The 23019-nt window shown below is 45.3% G+C and overlaps 1 protein-coding gene across 2 annotated transcripts in view; it reads right to left on the reverse strand.

The window, feature by feature from the left end:
• Positions 1 to 4144: 4144 nt before the first annotated feature.
• SLC66A2 (solute carrier family 66 member 2) overlaps positions 4145 to 23019 on the reverse strand; it is a 62310-nt gene continuing 43435 nt past the window's right edge. For both annotated transcript variants that reach the window (XM_062569877.1, XM_062569876.1), the window contains 2 exons: positions 22621 to 22837; positions 4145 to 7118 (listed from right to left, as the gene is read on the reverse strand). In XM_062569877.1, the coding sequence (XP_062425861.1) occupies positions 6911 to 7118; positions 22621 to 22837 (425 nt within the window). In that variant the 3' untranslated portion in view covers positions 4145 to 6910. The remainder of the gene's footprint in view (positions 7119 to 22620; positions 22838 to 23019) is intronic.

Raw genomic sequence — 23019 nt, forward strand, 5'->3', positions numbered from 1 at the left:
AGATGTTTGATTTTTTACCGATGCAAACCCTGTGAGCTCTCCAGCCCTCTACCGCACGGTGTTCCTCCATGGAAGAGCTGGGTGGCTGGTCTAAGGCAGCGTGTTGTGTGTGTTGTGTTTATCTTTAAGTGTTCCTAGAAGTGGGATATGATGCAGGGAAGGGAGGTACCGGCGCACACCCACCTCATTTCCCTACGCTGCAGTTTGTATTAGACGAGCCGGGGGAGCCGCCCTGCAGCGTGGCTCTTCTCACCCTCCCGCTGTCAGGAAAGCAAAAAAAGCGGATGCCTTGGAGGCGGGCGAGCAAAGGTTTGGGATTTTCCTGGTTATTTTTTTTTTCCCTTTGGCATATGCTATAACACCGACGCTACACTAGCAGACTCCTGTATTAAGCCAGTCCTCATAGGAATAGCGCAAGGGAAAAATAAAAGGTTACACTTCATTTTGATAAAACCTGGAAGCTCTGTTGCTAAATGGTTACCTCTGCTTGGGATTTGGGGGGAGGGAGGTGGTTTACTCCTTGCTAATGGAAGGCCGCTGGCTCCTGCGGGCCAGCCACTGGCCTCCTCGGGCCCTGTGCAGTGGCAGCAGTGAGCCCCACAGCATGGCCCAGCAGGCAGCACCCGCTCGAATTAACAGCTCGATGATGGCAGAAGCGGACACACTGCTGCCCTAACAGAGGGTGCCATAGGCAAGAGCAGCCGCACCAGGTGGCCTGAAGCAGTGTCCTGTGGTCCCCGACCGGACATGTTCTCATTACGCACCCGGGAGCAGCATGTGCCTCCCCAGCCTCCCAGCACTGTGGAAGAGAAAGGGAGCAAAAGACAAGGCCCTGCACGCTGCTGGCTGCGCCTGGGGCTCCAAAGCCCCTCCTGCACTGAATTACGGGGCTGGCAAATACGGCCCTTTTGGGGTCCTGCCCGCCACCCCAGTAAGCTGATCGCTTGGGCCAGGCGAGGAGGCCAAGCTGTGGTGACTGCAGACCGGACTGACTCAGCCTCCTGGCAAACCAGGAGCAGTATTGGGTTGCTGTGACTCATCACAGCTTTGAATTCCCTTTTTTTTTTTTAAAAAAAAAAAAAAAAAAAAAAAAAAAAAAAAAAAGAACTCACTGAGTACAAATGATTTAAATGATTTAAAAAACAAAAAAAAGACACGAGTTTTTTTGCATTGAGGCCTATTAAAGTTTGGCATCAAGGTACAGCTTTCTGGCCCACTAAACACAAACCAGCCGAGTGAGCAGTGTGTGTGGGCAAGGCCTGGCAGGGCAACAACAGGGAGCAGTGTGGTTGACGGTGGCAGTCTGGTACCCAGACATAAGGTGGGAACACCCGGCGGAGTCACCAGGTGAACCCCGAAGTGAAAGCTTTCCACAGTAGGTATTTTCTGTTTCTTGAACACCCTGTGCTACTCAGAGCTACAGCTCTGCAGTGAGCACGGTGAGGATGCAGCCAGCAGTGGCTGGTTTGCCCTGAGCGGGCAGCATCAAGATGGGGAGGCCCATGAACGACCAGCAGCATTAGTGAATTCTTTAAAAAGAGCCGCATTGTAGCTGTCATCCCTGCAGAAAGAAAAGTTTCCTACTCACAGCGCTAGCAAATAACCATTAATGAACACCTCTTCTGGCCCTGCAATGTGAAAAAACTGCATGGAGATGGCTGACTGCAGCTCAGCAGCTGTGTAGAAAAACAAAATGATGGCTGTGCTCCGTCAAGGAGCTATTGTCCTACAGTAGCGAGTTCTTTATATTTTCAAAAGGCATATAATTAATTCCAGCATGCACAGAATTTTAATAAAGTGACAAAACCCACTCGTTATGCCATTAGTCAAGGTCAGGCTTTTAATAAAGTTTCACTTTATCTATTGAGATGACAGATGAGGAAACAAATATAAACTAGGAACCTTTTAAGCAAATTATTTTTGGAAGCTGCATAACGTTCTGATGCACAAATTGCCAAATGTAAAAAATACCCAGAGGAGAATGAATTTCACCCAGCAAAGCTGTTATGAGTGATGTTTATTACTTTTGATCAGCAGCTGGAGAAATGTTGGTTTTGTTACATGTGTTTGAGGCTTTTTTGTTGTGTTGGTGTTTTTTTGACACTGCGTACAAATGATTTAAGGGCATTTCTATAACTACAATAAACGCTGCGCTGCTTCTGCATACGTGCCAGTGTTGGTAAGTTTTACACTGTCATGACCAGAGGCATGGTCTATGGGAGCCCCACGGCAGATGTTTCACAGGGATTATGGTGTCCTTAGCTCCCATGGGACTTGCCTCTGCCTAGGTGCAGCCTTAAAAGAAAGTATGAAGAGTCGGAGCAAAAGAGAAAAGATGCAGATAAAGAGGACAATGAGTAGAGAAATCCAGAGTGGTTCTCCTGGCCCATCTGAGGCTAAACAAAACCCTTCCTTCTTCAAGCACAGGTATGCCAGCACATACACGAATCTCATAAAAGAGAACTGGGACACAGACCTGGCCTGACAGGGGGTCATCATCAGTCCACATTTCCTGTTGGGGCATTTCCAGATGCTGGTCTACTCGGGACCTGGCTGCTTTACGAGCCTGGTTAAAGGGAAATGTGCTCCAGGATTCTGACTGCACCTCACGTTCTGGTCCAGTCCATTTCTTGCATTTGCTGCTGATGTCGCATGCATTCAGGCAATATGCTTATTTATTAGGATATTGGTGTCTTTCACACTAATGTCTTCTTTCTGTTAGAGAAAGTCACCAAAAAGCTAAAGCTGGCAGTTGAGTCCTTGAAGCGTTCTTGGTGCTCAAGGCTAAGCTAAGCATCACAAATTTAAAAAAACAGCATTGCTGGGCCAAATTTTGCTTTACTACCCCATGCAAACTACAAGAGCAGAATTTGAGCTTTGCCTTTTGTCTTAAAATGTTTTGAATTGCTTATAACTGTACATGTAGATACACACACCCAAACACACAGGAGCGATGTTTCTGTCCGAGCTTTGCTCTGCAGAGCTGCAGCTCAGGGCACTGGCTTCCCTACCGGGCCCAAGGGAGAGCAGTGACCCCTTCTCCAGGGCAAGCACAGCCAGCGCTGCCCCAGCCCATGGGACAACGGTCCTGCTGCTCATCTCTGTGCTGAAGCTGGTGCAGCGTCAACACGGAAGCTCACCGTGAGCTTCCCTGCAGCGCGAGCCAGGGCGGCAGCTGGTAACACCGATGCTATTTGGGGTGGACAGCGTGACCACTGTAAGCGATGGGCGCGTACAGTCTCACTGTCCTGCACCTAAGGGGTAGCAGAGCAGGCAGTCTTACGCTTTACTCCCACACGCCGCTATTTCCCCCTCCTGGACTCCAGGCTTCACTGCGATTCCTCCCTCTGCCCTCACAGGTCTTCCTCTTCCCTGCCTCCATGCCAAGAGTCTCCCCCATGAGCCCCTTACTTGTGCAAGCTCAGTCTCCCCAACCTCTCTCCCCCTCCAAATCCCCTGCTCCTGTGCCCCCAGCCTCTCTCCTCACCCACTGCCCTTCTCCAGTCCCCCCCAGCACTCAGAGCAGCAACAGCGAAGCCCCTGGATCAGTGGGAACGGCGGAGCTGCCGCCAGCTGTCCCGCGCCATGCCCGGGTGCGAGGCTGAGCCCGGCTTTCTTGACTTGGGTGGCGCCCTGGCTTGCTAGGGGAAGGGGGCACAACTCTTCTCGCACACATGGTCGGTCATGAAAGGACACATCCAGTTTCCTCGTCCTCCTTGTGGGTGCTGAGAAAAGCGCGTCCTCAGTTGCGTCTCATCATTTGTGTTTTTCCTCATGTGACCTCCTTACACAGTTTACATGGCACAGTTGCTTTTTAAAAAAGCTACATAACCATCTTTTAGTAATTTCTTTTTGCTGTGAGTAACGCAAGCATAAAAGGATTAAGTAACCTGCAGGGTAAGTTCACCCCAGAAAGTATGGTAGAGCTGGGGACAGAAACCAGAATCCAGAATCTGCCTTGCAAAGTGACCTCAGGACAACTTACACTTTGTGCTTACCCACCCAACACGAGGAATAAAGCATGCTCATTATTTCTGCAGTGTTCCAGATCAGATGAGCTGTAAGGGGTAAGAAACAAGTATCTCAGATCTGAACAAAACAAAGCAACACTACAATTTATATATAACATTCTTTTTATTTTTTTAAAAAAAAATCACTGCAACTGACAGAAAATAAACTCGATTAAATGTGCCATTACATTCAAAGAGATGTATTTAAAGTAATTGATTTCTTAATCCTCTGAGGTGATCACTGATACAGATATTTCCTGATCCAGAAAAAAGTAGTTCTGTAATGTTTTGTCTCTAAAGTATCTTATTAGCTGAAGTTCAAGAGTTCCTGGCCAAGTGTCCAACCTTGCTGAATGCCGTATATAGAAAATGATTTTAAATATGAGTTCACTGGCTTCTCTCTTCCAGCATTTGCAGTTCCGGTATGAATGAGGCTCATCTGCGGAGCACTCTAGTTTTGGTACTGGTAACAGACTTAAGCTGCACAGGGAAGTGTCCCAAGTGGAAAAAACACCCATTATTGTTTTCTCCTTAGTAATGCCTGTAGTTCAAAGCCAAAGAGGTGACCAAGTGCGTGTGCTCCCAGGGTAAGCTATAACATACAGAAGCATATTTCTTAACAGCCGATTATTTCTTATATCCCTGTTTCATAGAATATTAGAAAAAGACCACCATATACAAAAATCTTATCATTACAAGTTATTAAAAAAAAAGGAAAAAACTTAAGATCATTAAAACGCACAAGAAAGTGTTCATTTGCATACAGTAGAAATACAATCCTCATTAAAGCAGCATACCAGCGAGGCCAGCTGTTAAGTACATTTTCAATTAAAAAAGACAAAAGCCCAGATGTTCTTATAACACCCTCAGAACATTGGAGAAAAGAGAGGAATAAAACATTCATAGCCTGCCCTGCCGGGTACATCATCCCTGTAAGGTCACTTCAGGCCTAGAAGAGTACGGTATGACACAAAAAGCAGGGAGCCAGCGTCCGGCCCCAGCCTGCGGCGCCTGGCCCTCGCACGCAGCGAGCGGCTCTCCCGGGCGCCGGGACGCCCCTTCCTCCTCCCTGAGGAGCGGCTCTGTAGAGCGGCACGGGGCCGGCCCCATCCTCCCTCTCGCGGGGCGGACGTGCCCACGCAAGCACACTGCGGCGGCTTCCCCTGCGCAGGACACTTTGCCACCAAGGAAGACAGTCCAGGCTCAGACCATGAGATTCCCAAAGAAAACAGGGTTGGGAAGTTACCTGGTTTACACCCGGAAGCTGTTAAACCCCAGACCTGCTGCCATACTTAAGAAAACATGAGCTCTTGTGCTACTCTTAGAGGGAAAAGTGTTTTTTAAAACCCTCTCCCAGCTTCGACACCCCGTCTGCAGTCGTACAGGATTCACCTGGCAGTAGCGAGCGAGTCGCGCACGGCAGGCAGCGGCGCAGGCGTACCCCTTCCTGGGACTAAGCATCCTGCTGTAGCCCTCTCCTACCAGCCAAGACAGTTTCATTATGGCAACTGGCAGGAGCCCAGGGCCTTGGTCACGGCCCGCTGCAGGCTGCATACCACCTGCAGCCTCTAGCCACGTGCGCCTCTCAGAAAGGGCGCACTGACCTACGCTGGCAAGTAGCCATTACAGACAACATTTATATTTATAAATAAACTCTGCTCTTTTAGCCTTTTCAGTCCCCCAGTCCAGCTACAGACTGTTTGTCTTAAAGTCTGGAAGATCTTAAGTTGCAGAAAAAGGAAAACGTGTGCTCCCTCCCTCTTGGGCCAATGCAAGAGATGCCCCAAGACATAAACTGGGCTTATTTGGCATTAAGCAACATGAATATAAACCTCAGCCTCAACAAATCAAGCTGTTAGATGCTGGTCCAGCTCTGTAGGGTATGATCTTTTTTCCATCTCAACCTTTTTCATTCCCCGCTCTGAGGCGATGAAAGTAGGATTCCTTCTATCTTTGTGGCTCTCAACTGCCAGCTAGAAATACTTGCCTGGCAATACTGGCAACACTCGTCTGCTGAACCCTTGGTTTGCCATGGGCATGCTACAGCCTAGCTCTGTCCTGGAGGAGCAGAGCTGCACCCCGAGCACAGGGTGGGCTATTCCCAAACCCCCCATTTCAAAGCAACACTATCCAAGAGCTTCTCCTGCAGTCTCCTGTTCGCTTCTCCTTTTGGTTGAACATGTGGACTAGCTGTATCTGTTTTAGATTCGCCTACAGCATCACCCATACTCAGACCTCCTACATCGCTGTGATACTCACCTGCCGCACTGATCCCACAGCGGGGGCCAACACCCACCTTCCACTCTTTAGCACACCGATACTTTATACTGTCTGGGATTGATTCATTTCCATCGTTCCCCTCTTTGCTGGGCCTCCCTCTCTCACTTTCTCTGCTCCCCAAACATCCTTCTTAAAGGAAAAAAAAGAGAACTCCTGCATTCGCTCTTCTTCCAACATCGTGGTGATACTGATTACTAGCATATGCCACAAGCTTCCTGCCAAGGTACAGACTTTATATAAATAGGTAAAAGTTTCAGACAAAATATCCTATCATTTCTGTAGTGTAACATTTTTAAATAGCATTAAAAAACACACAACATCCAGCCCTTGTGATTAAATATACAAACATATGTGAATTGGTAAGGCTCAAAGGTACCTATGCAAAAATAAGGTGCCCCTTCCCCCTCTCCCCCCCAGGCCTGTACAGCAAAGTTTGAAAACACAGACAGCAAATTATTTAACCCAAAACCTCCAGAGCTGGAGCTGCAGCCTCATTTCCAAAGCTTGGTCTCATTTCTGCTCTCAACTCAGCAGCGCAGGAGTATTTACAAATGGAAGAGGAGCTGCCACAGGTGACTCTCCGCAGCACCGCTGACCTGCGGCACAGCCAGCCGAGCCCCTCACAGGGCCTTAGCGCTGGCAGGGTGCGCAGGGTGGGACGCGGGCTTCTGAGGGTAGGAGCTGTACAAGTAAACCTGCAGCAGGATCGCAACGTCCACAAAAACCTGTAGGAGTCCGCAGATGGAGAACTGGAAAGGGGCCTGATTCAAGATGAAGTAAACAGTCTTGAAGGTGTCCCCACTGGTCCACATCAGCACCATCTTGACGCTGAAAGACAGAAGATAAAGGGGAAAAGCGTAAACAAAGGGAAGGACTTGGACTGCAAGGAGATCAGCCGCGCTGGGGGACGCTGCGCCTGAACAGCGGGCTGAAACCGCTCCCGCAGGGCACGCAGCTCGCCCAGCCACGAGGCGCAGCGCTGCTCTTGGGAGGCGGCATGGACGTCCCTGCCCCGCGGCCTGCAACGCTCCCAGCTCGGCCACGACGGCGAGGGCGCCCAGCGTTCAGGAACGCCCAGCTCGGACGCTCACCTCCTCAGCAGTGATCTATAAACGCGACTGCCGCAGGCTGACAACATGCCCTGCGAAACACAGTAAAACATGGTGCAAACGTGACGTCAGTTCACTCCAGTGGTTATTCCTTGAGCGCAGGATTTTGTGCTCACACAGTACAAAGCATCATATGCACACGCTCTCTTGTGCACGAATGTTTTTCTTTATTTTTTTTAAGCATTTATTGAAACAAACACAAACCTTTCTGATGGATGTAAGAAACCATTTCTTGTTACAGAAGAAACAAAACAAAAAAATACGGAGGACACAAATTGTCCACTAAAGTAGAATGACATAAATGACACATCTGCAGCTATTTCTTGGAAGACTGACCATCACTAAGGATTTTAATCAAGGGCACAGATCAAGAGCAATGCCCAGACTTCCCTTTAATAACCATCCTTGCTTTCATCTTGCTGTCTCACTGAGCCATCCCCTGTCCTGCAATCCAGCTCCTGCCCTCCTGTATCAGGAGAAACTCTGGGGAATAGAAGCAAGTTCTTCAAGTTTGGCGAAAACCAATTTTCTTCAGTGCCTTCAATGAAATGGGAACGAATTCCTGAAGACTGTTTCTGAGCTTCAGGTACTCTAACTAGAGAGCTTTCTAAGCAGCTGGATAAGCGGTAGTGGACAAAAGCTTTGTAATTCCCAGGATAAGCACTGCGCATGATTTGTCATGATTATGAACACTTACCTCTTGCCAGCACTGATTCCAGCTAATCAAATGCAGTCATGCACATGCAGGAGGGTAGGACTTAATGTTCATTTCCCAAATACTCTGCAGCCAGGACAACCCGTATTTTGAACGCAAGTACACGGCGCTAATGCAAGCCAAAACCTGCAGTCCACACACTCCCCACTTAGGAAAAAGCGGTCAATACTATCAGTTTGTACCGACCACCACATTACAGAAACGTAAGGCTTTTTTCGTAACTCGTGCCATGTGACCTGCCAAAGAGATTGCTTGTGTGAAAGTGCAAGCAAGGACATAGGACTGAGGGTGCAATCATTCCAGGTCCAAGGTCATTCTAAAAATGTAAATAAATAGTCAGAAAAGAAGGAAAACAACCGCTGAGCCCAGTCATTTGTGCTCCATGCAAAGAGCCTGCGCTGCCCGCCTCGCACGCGTTCCCAGTCACGCCGAGTCGTGTTACACCGCACTTGGGGGAGGTTTACACGTGCATGGGGTGGAGGGGGTTGTTTGGCTGCTTTTAATTAGGAAGGGCAATGAACTCCAAGGGTAACAAACTTGCTTGCAGGCAGCCAGCATTATTCCCCCTTGTAATGTTAAGTTTACCCTTGTTCGCTGGGCAGCTGATCACAGTTTAACTGTAACTCTGTCCTGGCATGGTTGGAGACCTTCACTAAAAGTGCAGCACATGCTAATCCTGGCAGGTCAAACTAAACATTTTCTGTCAACAGAAATGCACTTCTGGGATGCCACATAAGGTTTGAATAGGAGCCTTAATATACAATGGCTATTTGCCACATATTCCACATAGAAAAAGCTAGCTGCATTTTAAAAATGACCCAAGCGTGTAGTAAAGATATGGAGGAGGAAGCATACGCTGTCAGAAGGTTTATAGTCCACAACAGGGTTTAATCTCCTGAAGAAAGATTAATCACTGGAGGAAACCTTTTGGATACTTGCAGTTCAGCGGTGCCTTATGAGCCAAGCATACATCTGGCAGTCTCACGTGCTGTGATGAGTTTGCCAAAGCAAACTGGGTTTTTGCTAAGAAGCCACTTGTGAACTTGACAGCTTACAATGTTGATTTAGTAATTTGGTGCCTGCTCCCGTATCTGTTGCATGTTCCAGAGCCTCTCTCTTCAGCTGGCACATCAGACACTTAAGGAAATCAGCATTGCCCCGACGATGTTCACTAGGATACGGCACAATGCTCTGTACACAGGGACATCCCAAGTTGTCCTATATAGTATTTTGGCAAAAGTGATTAAAAAAGAAAAGTAGTGGATAGTTTAAAAAGCTACTACCATGAATTTGTAATTGAATCACAAAATACACATCCTTCCTCTGTCCACTAGGTTTGATAAAACAGCAGAATAAAACCTGCAAATTGCCAGGGTACTATAAAAACACAAAAAAAAATATGTATGAAAAATAGATGTTCCAAATATCTTAGCATTGCAGCTGCATCTAATTCCCAGAACCCAGAGACCCACTTAGTGCGAAAGAGTGATGGCAGGAACACTGGCTGCTCATGCTCCCCATCTTGGTGCAGGGGGGGACTGGGAGAGAACAAAAGTGGCAAGAGCAGCATCAACCTACAGGTGCGAGGGGTAACAAAAAAACAGCCTGGCATAGGAACGGGACAGAGTCGGACAAGAAGCGAGACGAGATGATGAGGAGCCCCAGAGGAAAGCCGAGGAGACAGAGGAGCAGGGAGAGCTCAGGTGAGAAAGGAGCAGGAAAAAAGAGGCTGGGAGGGGATAGAGGAAAAGAGGAAATGAAAGAAAACTTGGGACTTGAGTCCTTTGGAAAGGCGTGAATTTGGGATGGGCTGGCTGAGGAGTACAGCTGTGACAAGGGCATGCAGGGTAAGGCCAGAAACGAGCAGAAGAGGCGTGCGCCGGCCCAGGACCCCAGTCTCACCACTGCAGTGTTTGTGAGCATCTCTGAATGCCTCCCAGCACTGTCCTCAGTTAAGCCCGTCTCATCCCTCCTCCGCCACCCAGAGCAGGGGGGACCACGACGGCTGACCACAGCCCGTACCTTGGCCAGCTCCACTCCCTTCCTGCAAGATGCAGAGAGCACATCTGACAAGCCAACATGCCAAAGGGGGCAACCCACGAGCACCGCAGGTTTCTTTGCCTGCAGGACTCCGCGCACCACATGAGGTAGCCAGACGACAGGTATGCGGCAGGGTCCCACAACTGCACGAGCCTTCCCCCAGAGCCTCTCGGGGTAGCAGAGGCTCCAGCGCCAGCAGCCGACAGAGAACGAGCTCCCGGGGAAGGCTGAGCCCTCCGCAGGGCCACGTCCCACCAGATCGTCCTGGCAGATCACAGCGCCTCAGGGTATGCCTGGCCCCGGGTGTCACGCTGCAAGAGAAACCGCTGCGCGGCAAGAGGCAGTCAAGTCCCACCACCAAGGCTACCGGAGAGCGGCCAGCCCGGCCCTCTCCGCAGCCCAGGTTACGTGGCAAAACGGGATTTAGGTGTGAATAAACTGACACCCCTGCTGTACTAGCCCCGAGCTAAAGCGGAGACGCGTGGAAGGCCAGAAACGCTCACGAGGAAGGATGGAGTCGATCAGGATGGTGCAGTGGCCCCTAGCACAAACACGCGAGTGGGCTAGGGCAGCACGAGGCGCGAGCGGTGCCACGGAGTGATTTGGGAAGGCAAAAGGAAACAAATGGCAGCATTTGCTGTTGTGGCAACGGAGATGCCAACTCGAGGGACAGGAGGCAGGAATCGCTCTGAAATAGATGGTATTGCCAGAGGCTGAAGCAGACTTGCAATAAAAATAGCACTTCCCAGCAGTGTAAATCAGTACTGCAGTATCCAATGACAACAAATCTCCTAAAAACAAGCGCCTTCCTTACAGCTGATCTCGTTACGCGGCGTCACTAATGTAGTAACAGCCAGCGACTGCTCCAGGTAAATTGTAACTGACCACAGAGGAGAAAAATGGGTATTTTTCAGCTGCTCTTAATATCTGAAAGAGCACTTACTTCTGTGCTATGGGAATCAATTCCCTAAAAGACACCATCGTTTCTTATCAGAGAAACACGAGACAAGCAGTGGGCTGCCAAATGCTCTTTTTTAATATGGTAACATAAAACAAACTCCACAGCACTGCCGTCTTGTGCCACTGATGGTAGATTTCATAAAGGCACTGTACCAGTCCTCATTTGCTAAGTAAATAGCACGCTGGAAAACAACACTTGTTTTTCCTCAAGAAACAAGTTGCTTCGGTTTCCTTATATCTTATGTATTAATTCTGAAGTGACAGCAACCAGAGATTAAAAAAAAAAGTCTATTAACACACCTGATCTATGGTCAGTTAAAAAAGTAAAATTAAAAAAAAAAAATACTCCTGAAACTACTCAAGTGCAGAAACAGCTCGTAAAGTGTCTTAAAAAAGGAAACTTTTTTGCTTCATTTTGAGTAATTGTATTACAGGCTGGGTAATTTAGAGAACACAGCCATTAGCCAGATACTTAGGCTCAAATGCCCTTAATCCAGAACAAATTCTACTCGGATCAAAGCTTTTGATCTTCTTCATTCCTTCTGCTTGAAGCCCGGCGGTGCCAGCCTCAAGTCCTTGATTTTCCATTAAAGTCTCTGCACATTCTGCTGTGCATTAGCCAGTTCTTGTTCATTATACTTCTCCTTTTCCTTCCCCTGAGGGAGTCAAGACTACCAAAAAAAAGAAAAAAATCCTCTATGTTGTAAAAGTATGAGACACAAAACCTCCTCTCCTCCCGTGGTATCGCCCTGCCTTAAAACTAGTTGCAACCATCCATCAAAACAACTCGCAAGCAGTCGCACGTTAGCGGAGCCGCAGTCTGCCGAACAGGGGCTGGTGCTCGGCACAAACCTACGCAGAAAGAAAGATGCGGCAGGACTCGCTTCCCGCTGGCTCTGTAGATTTTCTCACATCAGTGTTATGACTCTGCAGGTTTGTAACTTAACACACAAACCCCAAAATATCCCGCGAGCTGGAAGACATGGAGAGAATCAGACACTAGACGGGGACTTCCGTGAGAAATTCCGGCGTGGTCTCACCAGACGTATCAGCACAAATAGCACGAGGAGGTACGTGTTGCCCTCATGTAATTACATCCTGGATTCGGTCACAAACCGAGTGCTAATTGTGCTCAGACAGGCAGTGAACTCAAAAATCCCAGCAGTTATTTCCAATAACAGAAAAGAGAATGTCATTTATTGACCTTTATCTACTTTTTTTTTTTTTTTTTGAAGTTTTTTCTTTTTTTCTCTCCTTCTATCCCAAGTAAGTGGAGCTAACAAAAGGAAAATTAGCTTGAACTCTTTTTGTTCAAGAATTAGGGGAAGGTGACCACAGCTTCCCAAAATCACAGCCAGGTACTAGACCAAGACCCAGGCAATGCTGGATTCAAAAATCTGACTTTATTTAGATTCTCATAATTTGAGGCATCTGTTAATATAGTGGCACCCAGTTCTTTATATCACTGGGGGAACAAAAGCAGAACAAAATCATTTAAGAGCTGACAAGCTGGTATCCCCTTCAGGAATAAGGTCTACATCAAAATATATCAATGATTATTTTGAACACTGCATTTGGTTTTGGAAAGCAAGGAAGAGAGGACAGAAGGTATCTCTCTTGCAACCTTTTAAGCTGTTACCTCCCACAACCCATTTGCATGGGAAAGTTGGGAAGAGGAAGCAGATCCAGTTATAACATCCTGACTTTGGAAAACTTTCAGCTCTCATTTGCAGCTCCAAAATAGTCTACTTAGAGAAGACAGCAAGTATCCGTAACACTGCACTTCAGTCAGAGGCTGGCCTGCCTTCAACAGTGAAATGCAGACCAGAAAACGTGAAAACTCAAACGCCATGGTTTTTTTAACACTGTACAAAACAATACAAAATAAACACACCATTGGTTCCTAACAAAAAGCCAAAAGACTTAACAAAAAAGGGAGTTCTCCTGATGCTAAAGAAATTGTTTAGCCTGCCAAAAACTAGAGATATATACGGAGCCAAAAAAAAAGGAAAAAGCAAAATTACTCGATATTGGGACCAGGTATCCAAAGGTAATGGTCTGAAGTTTGAAATCCAAGAATCAAATGCCTTCTCTGGCACCGGAGTGGTGCTGGCAGTCTCCAGAGGGAGCTGTTTGTCCAGCCCCACGCTGCTGGGAGAAGAGTTCAGAGGGAAGCAAACTATACCTTGTACTACTCGAAGTAATATAGGTGCCAACGCGGAGCCCGGTGGTGTTAGCTGGGCGCAGGTGCTGCAGAGCACACCTGAACTACACCGTCCTTGAGGATCTCACCACGCTGCTCTCGAGCATCTCTTCTCCTTCACCTCTCCCAGCTCAAGGTGTGACATCTAAGCGGAGCTGTGGGCATGGTGCCTTCGACACTCCTGAGCTGCACATCTACCCAACCGGGGCCGGCAGAGCCCACGCCGCGTCCCGCACCACGTCCCTGCGGCTCGCTGCCTGGAGGGACCCCGCTGCTGCTCCTCGCAGGAGAAATATCTGTACGTCATGACATTTGGAGCATTTCTTTTTATAGATATAAATAACATAGGACACAATAAATTCAAAGAGCAATAAAAAGAGGGCAGGGAAGGGAGCTTTTCTTCAGCACAGCTGTGTATCCCAAGGCTCAAATCATAACGCTCTTAAATTTTCCTTTCCTTCTGCTCTAGACAACAACAACAAAAAAAAATAATCACCAGACACTTAATCCAATTTAACTTGAGGTAATTTTAGCACATTTTCCCCTTCATCTTCATATGGTAACTAGCACACAGCCTGAGCACATTTTTAGTATTCCAGTGACTTAAAACTGCAAGTATCATTTAGATCATCATCCACAAAGTAAGGGGCCTAGCTCTAATGCTCACCTTGTTCTAGATGAGGAGCGTTCACTGCCTCTCTCCAAAGCCAGTGCCTCCAAGAACAAAATCTAATATTACAGTCATTACTTTTCATGAATTAATCACATCCTTCAGCTACTAAAATGCTTCTCACATTTTAAGAAAACACTGGAGAAATAAAAATCCCAAACACACTTGTGTGTAAAGTAAGAGCTATCACTCAGAGCCAAAGCTTAACACTACCTTCCAGTCAGCTTGTGGCCTGGAAACAAGATTAGGTTGTTGCAAGAAATGAAACTCACGCTCTTCTCAAAAACACTATTACATAGAGTAACCCCTTGCAAACTCTATTTAAAAGATATGCCAGCACCTAGGTCTTTGCTTCACAGGCAGTGTCAGGTTTTCCACTCTTCCCTTCACAGAAGGGAATTTCACAGCGGCAGCAATGCCCCACACACCTGTGCTGTTTCTCACAGGAAAACCCAGAGTTTGCAGTTTCAAATGTAAGACTGCTTTGTCACATGAAGCCCACCACAAACCAATAGTTGGTAAAGCTGCTTGCTATTTACAGTATTACCACTAATACCCAGTGGTTCCCAATCAGTGCCGCAAAGCCCTACTCTGCAGAGAACTGAATGCTACGGGGAAGAAATAAAAACGTCACGATAACGCCCCACACGACAACATGATACAAACCTTTAAATTTCACAGCACAGTCACAACAAGGTCTTTGCAGCTGGAACTTTGCAGACACCCTCCAGTGCATCTTCACTCCCTATATCTTTCCGATCTGTCCCTCTGCTCCCTACACATCCTGTTTTAGGAAATTCTCTAGGACAGGATTTAGTGTCCGAAAGGACAGGGCTTCACCACTACACTGAATGATACTTGACAATGCCAGGACATTTTTCATGCACCAAATGCACCATCCAGGCCAACTTGGGACAGAAGATCTCTTCTTCTTGGACCACTCTGCAAAGTCAGTTCCCAGTCTAAGTTCCACCAACCTCTTTTTCTTAATGTTCTAGCTGAACTATTAACCAATACATCACTCACCCGATTTGTTCACCCTACCTACCTCTTCACCATCTCTTCATCACACTCAGTATCACCACTTTAGGTATTTGAATCCTCGTGTCTCAATTTGCATATCTCCAGAACTGCATCTTATTTTACTTCCATTCACATTTCTAAACCTCCTTGGTCATACTGCACTAAGGAACACAATTCTGCAGCCACCTAAGAATTCAGCTGATCCCACTTGCAGAACCAGCTGCTGGGATCTCTGGCACACCACCACATGTGCTGCAATTTAAACACTCAAGCCACTTTTGTTCCCATTTTTTTTAAGATAACAGAAGAAAAGGCCATTTTCAGAAAACTGCTTCATCCCTGGGTGCCTTCATGAGTTAAGCTCTGACCCTTTGTAACTTGGCAAAACCCGACTTTAGCTATTCAAAATTCCTTGCATGGGTCTCCCATCTTGCATGAGTCTTCCTTGCCAGCAGAAAACAGTGACCACATTTAACGGAATTTGTGAAGTGTTTTTGTAACAGGAGTAAAACAAAATTTTTCTTCTATTTCAGATTTTCAGGGCACAGAGTACTGACTTTTCAGTACTGACTGAAAAGTATTGATGTGAAATACCAGCAGTGTTTTATTCCTATTACTGTAAAGAAGCCTTGAACAATCTGTAATAGCCCACATCTTTCCATTTGAAGTCATTTGCTCGGAATTTGCTTTTCATCTGATGGGAAGAGGTGCTAGGGGAAGAGAAAAGAGAAAGCAGTTCAACATGTAGAAGAGCTTTAGCAATCTGCACCATGCCACAGGCTGGAAGAAGCTTAAGTGTCTGCTGCTGCTCGTATTGTCAGGAGTGCTGGAAGCGGTGTGACGGAAACAAGCTCTCTCACTCCCTCCTGAGTTTTTCCACCCTCCTCTTTGCTCAAACTCTCAGATGCGTCGAGTGCTTGGGGCACAAAGAACCATCTTTGGAGCTTCATACCGTGCTGCTGCAGGTCTTGAGAGCACAGGTCTGGGCAGAGACAACAGGAAAGCACAGAGGTGCTCACAGTGCTGAACCCAGCACAGCAGCCCGCAGGCCACGTGTCTGCAAAGAGTCAAGGAGGTCCTTGAATCTGGAGCACATAACAGGGAAGGGAAAGGACATGGGATTGCTGGCAGTAAGATTATAAACTTTGTTGTGACTGAGAAGAGGAGGAGGGAACAAAGGAAAACCTATTTGCTTCCTGAGATCAAAATAAAATGGTTTTCAATCTATCTGTCAGCATGCTGGCAGGACTCTGACCTCGTTCTGAAGAGAGGCCAAGCTTGTCTGACTGGAGACTGCAAGGATATTTTCCTGATGTAGTAATACTCAAAATGGAGAAGAAACTAAAAAATCTTCCAAGGATTAACGAGTACTGTTTTCACCGTTTCTACTGCAAAATAGACAATTTCAGGAGGGGGAATCTCAGATCCCTATTATTTATTAGGCTCATAAATGAAAAGTAGAGTAGAGTAGAAAGAAAGGGCATTTAACAAGAAAAAAGAATGCAATCACATAAATATAGTACATTGTTGGAACTAAGATAAGCATTTTGTAAGCACATTGAACAGTTTCAATTAACTTGGTGCAATGGGAAGGGGAATAGTCCTATACAACATTAAGTAATACTACAAACCATTTTTAAATAGTGCTAATAATTCTGCATTTACCCAATGCCCTTCTGGCTCCCGCTCAAAAACTTGATTTCTCCATTTGCCATGGTCCCAGTTCTACTTTTTAGTTCTTAATTATTCCCTTGAAAATCATTTTCTCTTACAATTTAGCACAGAAAGCATTTTATAAATGCTCTTGATGGAATGAAAAATTGCTTGCCCAGTTGAGTCACAGATTTGAACCTACAAATGCATCCTGCTGTCTTTACTAAATGCCTGTCTTCCTCTCATATGCCCATACACCTATATAACTGTCTGGTATGTCAGCATCTGCAGGCCGCGATGCCGACAACTAGGAGCAACAGTTCTCTCTCTTCAGTAGCTTTCTTGCTGTCAGCCCTGGATCAGACACAACATGCTACTACTTAGGTCACCATGGTGCTGGACAGTGTCTACTTCATGTTTATGCAATACTTAAAGAAAAAAAACTCTGCTGTAGGCCTCCCTCACTCTTCCTGCCATTTCTTTTATTTTGCTCTGATTCACATGAGCTGTAGCAATGAGAAATAAGCTGAGGGAAAAATAACTAAAAATCAATACTGCCTCAATCCTCCAATTTTAATTTTCCTTCACCATTCTAGTACCTTACATCATTTTTCATTAAATTTTTTTTCTCCTCTATTGAACTTCTACAAAGATGCACAAATACATAAATAAAGTCGCTGTGGTAGATCTTGATTGCATCTAATATCTCCTTCAATGGAATGGAAACATCCACAATTCTTCCTATCTTTTTCTAATTTAGCATTTGGTTTTGTTTTGCTCTAAACAGTAGAACTGCAAAGAAAGTAACTTGATGGAGTTGTTTTACCTATTTACTCAAAAATCTGCTTAAATCCAAAATCTCACTAGAGTAGGTGACCACACAGCTGGTTAGCCAGTCCTGAATTAGGCCTTCTACATCTGTGCATCAAGGCACCTGGCTAACCCAATACAAGTAGAAAAATCTAGCAGCTTGCAGTAACCTTAAAAGCATTTTTTTAAAGTCAAGGGGACAAATCTTGTCCTCTTTCTGGGACAAATCCTGTCCTCAGAAGTCAAAAGCTTCTATTACAAACTGATACAAAGAAATAGTATAGAAGACTACTGAATAAAAGCACCCCACAGAAGAATCTTGTCTTCTAATATTTTTAATACTGTCTCTAGGTAAAAAGAGAGGAAATATCATCTTGGTACATTCATTTCAAACAATTTCTTTTCTTTTATACCTCTATACTTTGCACCTATTTTACTGGATACACTTGAGACAAATGCCTGCTTGTAAAGAGTTTACAGCTGCAGTACAACTCATTAGACATGTCCGAATAGAAAAACATTCTTAAAATTTGCAATTCCTGGCTCCAAATGCTTGCTAGACAATAAACGTCAAATGTGTCTCCTCTGATGAACTGCGGTTCTTTAAACAGGATAATCAGAGTGGCCCCGACAGTACTGTCACGGGAGGGACCAAAATTTCTTTACCTCATTGTGCAGTATTTTGACTGAATGCAGTACTGAAATTTTCCTCACTCAGCCTTTTTATGCTGAATTTCCCACGACAGGTTGATATGAACAGGAAAACAGGCTAACTGACTGAACCAGGGTGTGTGCACACGCATCAAAGTTTTGAGCCTTTTACCCAGAGCCACCAAACGAGCAGTGATGCGATTCCTTTCGAGCAGTCTGAAAACTGGCAACCAGCTACCAGACAGACAGACAGACCTTGGAAGCAGCTCCTGGAGGGACAGCGCAGTCCTCTTCAGTTCTGTTTGTCCCCACAGCTTGAACAGAGCTCTAAGTTTCTATAAAGCACTAATTTCCAAGGTTATCGGGAATTTTGTCAGAGAACATCACGGAAATTTCTACTCCTTTGACTAGCATTTGTTCTGTTTACTTAATAGTGGGAAACTCTCTATCCTTCAGTCACCAGCCCACCAGGACATACCACACTTTTCTCCACAAAAGCTGTTACTCAGCATGCATCTCCTGCTTGTTTTCATTGTTTCCATCTCTTTCCAACTTTTCCTTTGGTCTCTGCTCTCTCAGAGAACAGAGGAAACCGGAGGACCTATTAATGATACACTAAAAAAAAAAAAAGAGAGAGAGAGAAAGCAGAGGAAAAGGAGAGAAATGAGAGCAGAAGTAAAAAGTTAAGAAATGAGGAACTTTATCCAATAGAATACAGATAGCAAAAACCTGGGAAGGTTATTCTCAGTAACACTGCAATGCACATCATACTTGCGATTCCTTCAGTCCAGCCATTGCCCTGTCACAAGAAACACAACTGAATCAGCTGCAGATGATGGAGCCCATTTCAAAGCAGTCTCCCAAGGGTTATTCTACCTGCCACCAAAGCCATATGTCCTATTTGCATCTCTACCTCAAGCCTGAGATGTCATCAGATTCTCACTTAAGCAAACAGGGGCGACTTGGATGGGGAAGTTCTAGGGTTATTTGCTTGCATTCTTTTTACAGAAGCAAGACAACGTCCAAGAAGTCTGGCAGGATGCATTGCTCAGCCGTGGCCACATATTATAACCTTATTTTTCCTTTCTTTTCTGTCAGTTTATATTTAGAAAATGCATTATTTGCTAAAGTAGAAATAGACTTAACATATCAGCTGCTATTTCCCATTCTGCCCTAATTCAGAGACAGAAGCATGCTGCTGCTTTTCTTATGACCAGCCTTGAGATGCTTCAAGTAACCCTTTTTCTGACACCGGTAAAATCTGTGATGCTTGTATCAGGGACATGGGCTCCACTCATACAACACAAATGACAGAATTACTGCAGTTAAGAAGTCACTGCCTCCAAGTAGGATGTGATAATTGTCCAAAGGTCTCTAAATATAAGCACTTAATTCTCTTTCCTCTCCCCATTAAGCTTAAAGTCACAAAAATACTTGAAACTCGCCTATTTTACCATGCTGCTGAGGACCGCTAAGAGCATGTCTGGCAGCCAGCCATTATGGCCCAGCTGATGGGCAGAGGATCACCAGCTCAGCTGCTTCTGACAGTGTAAACAACCACATGCACGTTACTTCTGCACAGGGCCATAAATAAGTCCCAGTGGGCATCAGCTAGCCCCCATATGGTAAACAGTAATACAAGTTCATAAATTTAGTCCTACAAGCAGCCTGGCTGGGGCTGCTAAACACACACTTGAATGCTTCCTGGACTGCGAGCTCTTCCTAACATCTTTTAATAAAAAAAGCAGACACAGAAAGGAAAGTTCAGAGGAAACGTTTCCAACAGTCCCTTCAACAGAAGGTAATATACCAGCAGAAGTCACTCTTACAGTAGGGACAGGCTAGTAGAGCTTGAGAGATCATCAAGTCAACTCAGGATCACACAGCACTAGAAAGCACACATGGTCCCTGAAACATGCTCTGCTACATGAAACTGCAAAATAACCTGAGAAAAGAGAGAGCATAAGTGTTCACACTAGTGCATACTGTAAGCTATAAACTCTATCAACAGTCCCCAGACTCATCAGTGTCCAACGACACACAAAATACTGCCTCGGGAGTAGAGCCAGAGCGGGGAACATTGTGGGGAAAACGTGCAGGTGCAGCTGATAGGGAGGGTGGACGTCATTGGACCTAGCTGTGTTTGACGGCAAGGGAACAAGAGGTTTCATACTGTTTTTTCTTGACTAAACACAGCACTCTTTCCCCAAGCATTTTTAAATGAGAATTCTGCAATTCTGTACTTAATGCTTCACAAGAAAACTGTCATTTTGAAGCACAAAGCTTGTTTTTTTTTTCTTTCCTCTTTTGCTAAATAGCATATACAGGAAATTGAAAAACTAAAACTCAGATCCCAAGAGAGTAATTAAGGAAAAGCAAAATACTATCTCATAGTAGCTATCATAATACTGCATTATAGCACTATAAGTCATAGTCAAGAACATGCAAAGAGGAGAGTCAAACCAGAGCATAAGCAAGGTCTAGCAGGTGAATACTCTTTTGGTTATCATAAGTACAGAATTTTCCAAGGCAGTATGTGCATGCAAAACACAAATATGTTGGAAAAAAAAATCCCGACCCACCTTGTGCCAAGGGGGTTCCCAATTAGAAAAGGCCTTGAGCTTCAAGGCAAATTTCTAAATGTTCCCTCAAAAACATTCCAAGTTAGAGAAGAACTTCAGGAGCTAATAAAAGTATCATGAAGGCCAACAAGCAAAGGGAATAATGCCAGCAGACACAGGATATAACTGTTTCAGTTTGGAGGGGGCTTTTTTGTTTGTTTTTGTTTTGCTTTGTCCAGAGTAAAAATTTTTCCAGCAAGTTTAACATCAAGGGAAATCAGCTAAAGTCAAAAACAATCACAGCACTTACTGAATTGAATTTGCTGCTGTACTGGGTCTACAGACTAGTGAAGTGATGCAACACAGTGAACATTTTTTCCTCCTTTAAAAAGCTTCACGAGTTGCCTTTGCAATTTGGAAACCTTAGTGTTATCACTGAAATACCCAGTAAATACTAGGACAAGGCTATCTAGTTTAACACCCCCCATAATGGGCACAAGATTAAGGTTTTCTGCCATGCACTTGTTTACAGAGAGTTTCCCAGTCATTGCTGTAAGCTTCTCGCATTGAAAATTTTTTGAGTTGTCAGTTACAACCCTTTACACAAAAATAAATGTTAATGTCATTTGTTAGATATATCAATAACATATTACAAAAAATGGTGAATTAACATGAGTTAGACTGACAGAGTTATTAGCCAGAGACTCAAAATATTTTCTCTCTTTAGTACCATCCTAACTAGTAGTTTTAACTACTAGTATAACACAGCTTGGATTGAGTTCCAGTATTCACATTAATGTTGTATAGTACAATATTCTGCAAATGAACAGAAGATAATTGTACCGTTTGGACACAGATTACTAAAACTAGCAGTTTTATTCAGCCCTAGGTGAGCAGGTGCTATTAGCACGACACAGCAGTAAGGAGTTTTTGGTGTGTTGACTAGACACCTGTACTACTGTAGGAGAAGCAGCTTCCTGCAAACACAGTCCAAACAGCCACACAGCAGGCATTAACACTACAAGCTAATGAGCTTGTTTTATCAAACACATCAGGTGGTGGTCTAGGAGATCAAGACATAATTACAAACAAAACAAAATAAAAGCAGAGGGGGAAAAAATCCACTAACATTCCTATGGTTCTAGGACAGGAAGAAAAACAAAGGAAAACAAATTTATACAAATATTCAGAGGCCTTTCAAAAGCTGTAAGATACAGGCAATAAACTAAAGTTACACGGTGATTGCGCTAGTCTCTGCATGGCCATGTAACTGCATGGAGCAAGGGGAAATCAAGTGTTCTCAGAGGTGTCTGGCACAGACCATTTCCCTGTGCTTTCAGCTCGGTATCTAAACTGAGGGATGCGTGCATATACTGCAGTCCCAGGCTCCCCAGCCATGTCCTGACTTCAGGTGAGGACAAGATCCGGGCATGCAGAGAGTCCCCTTCTCCCTTTCTACGGGAAGGAGATTTGGGCACACGCACCAGGAGATAAGGATCTCGGCTGGCGCGTGCTGTGGCTCTGTTGAAATTCAGAGGGCCACGCGCAGTTCAGAGAGCTCTGGAGTGAGCCATCTGTCAGTGTCTGGGGTGACATCAGGGACAGAGGGCAGATCAGCGATCAGCAAATAATCCAGAGCCAAAGCTGATGGCAACAACAGTAGATTTAGATGTTTATTTTACTAAAATGAGCTTCTGCCTCTAATTGGACTTGGACAATTGGTTGATCTCAGTGGTGAAACAGAGGTCCCACTGCCTTCAGCAGTGCTATACCCAACTTGTACAGGCAGAGGATTACTTCGACAGCTGCTCTATCTTGAGGTAAAATTTAGAAAGACAACATTGCCCTGCCTAGAAAAGTCTTCCCATGCTACACAAAGATTTTACCTAAATACACACGCCTGCACCTTTGTTTCATTTTCAAAAACCACCATACCTCATTCCTTCTGTAGACCTATTCTGGTAGTTGCGGTAGAGCTGGGGAACGCCTAACATGGCTTCAGTGAACACCGCGAGGAAGCCCAGCGTTTCGACAAAGAGAGATGAGTCGAGCCAGAGGTAAGTGATGTAACCTGTCACACCAGTGAAGGTCAGGACACACTGCACGTAGTCTGTAAACTTGCTCCAATGCCAAAAATAGTTCAAGTCAAAGTCTGCAACAGAATAGAAAAGGAGGAAGAATAAGATGCCTTTTCTCAACTTGGCTCATTAAAATCTCACTCAAATTTTACCAGGATAAAATTGAGAATTGTGATGCATGAGGGAGCTACTGTCAGTCCCTGGGGATGGAGAAGTGGAAAATGAAAGGAAAAAAATTATTTTTATAAATACAAAA

The sequence above is a fragment of the Rhea pennata genome, chromosome 2 (genome assembly GCF_028389875.1).
Source record: "Rhea pennata isolate bPtePen1 chromosome 2, bPtePen1.pri, whole genome shotgun sequence".
NCBI classification, from domain to species: domain Eukaryota; kingdom Metazoa; phylum Chordata; class Aves; order Rheiformes; family Rheidae; genus Rhea; species Rhea pennata.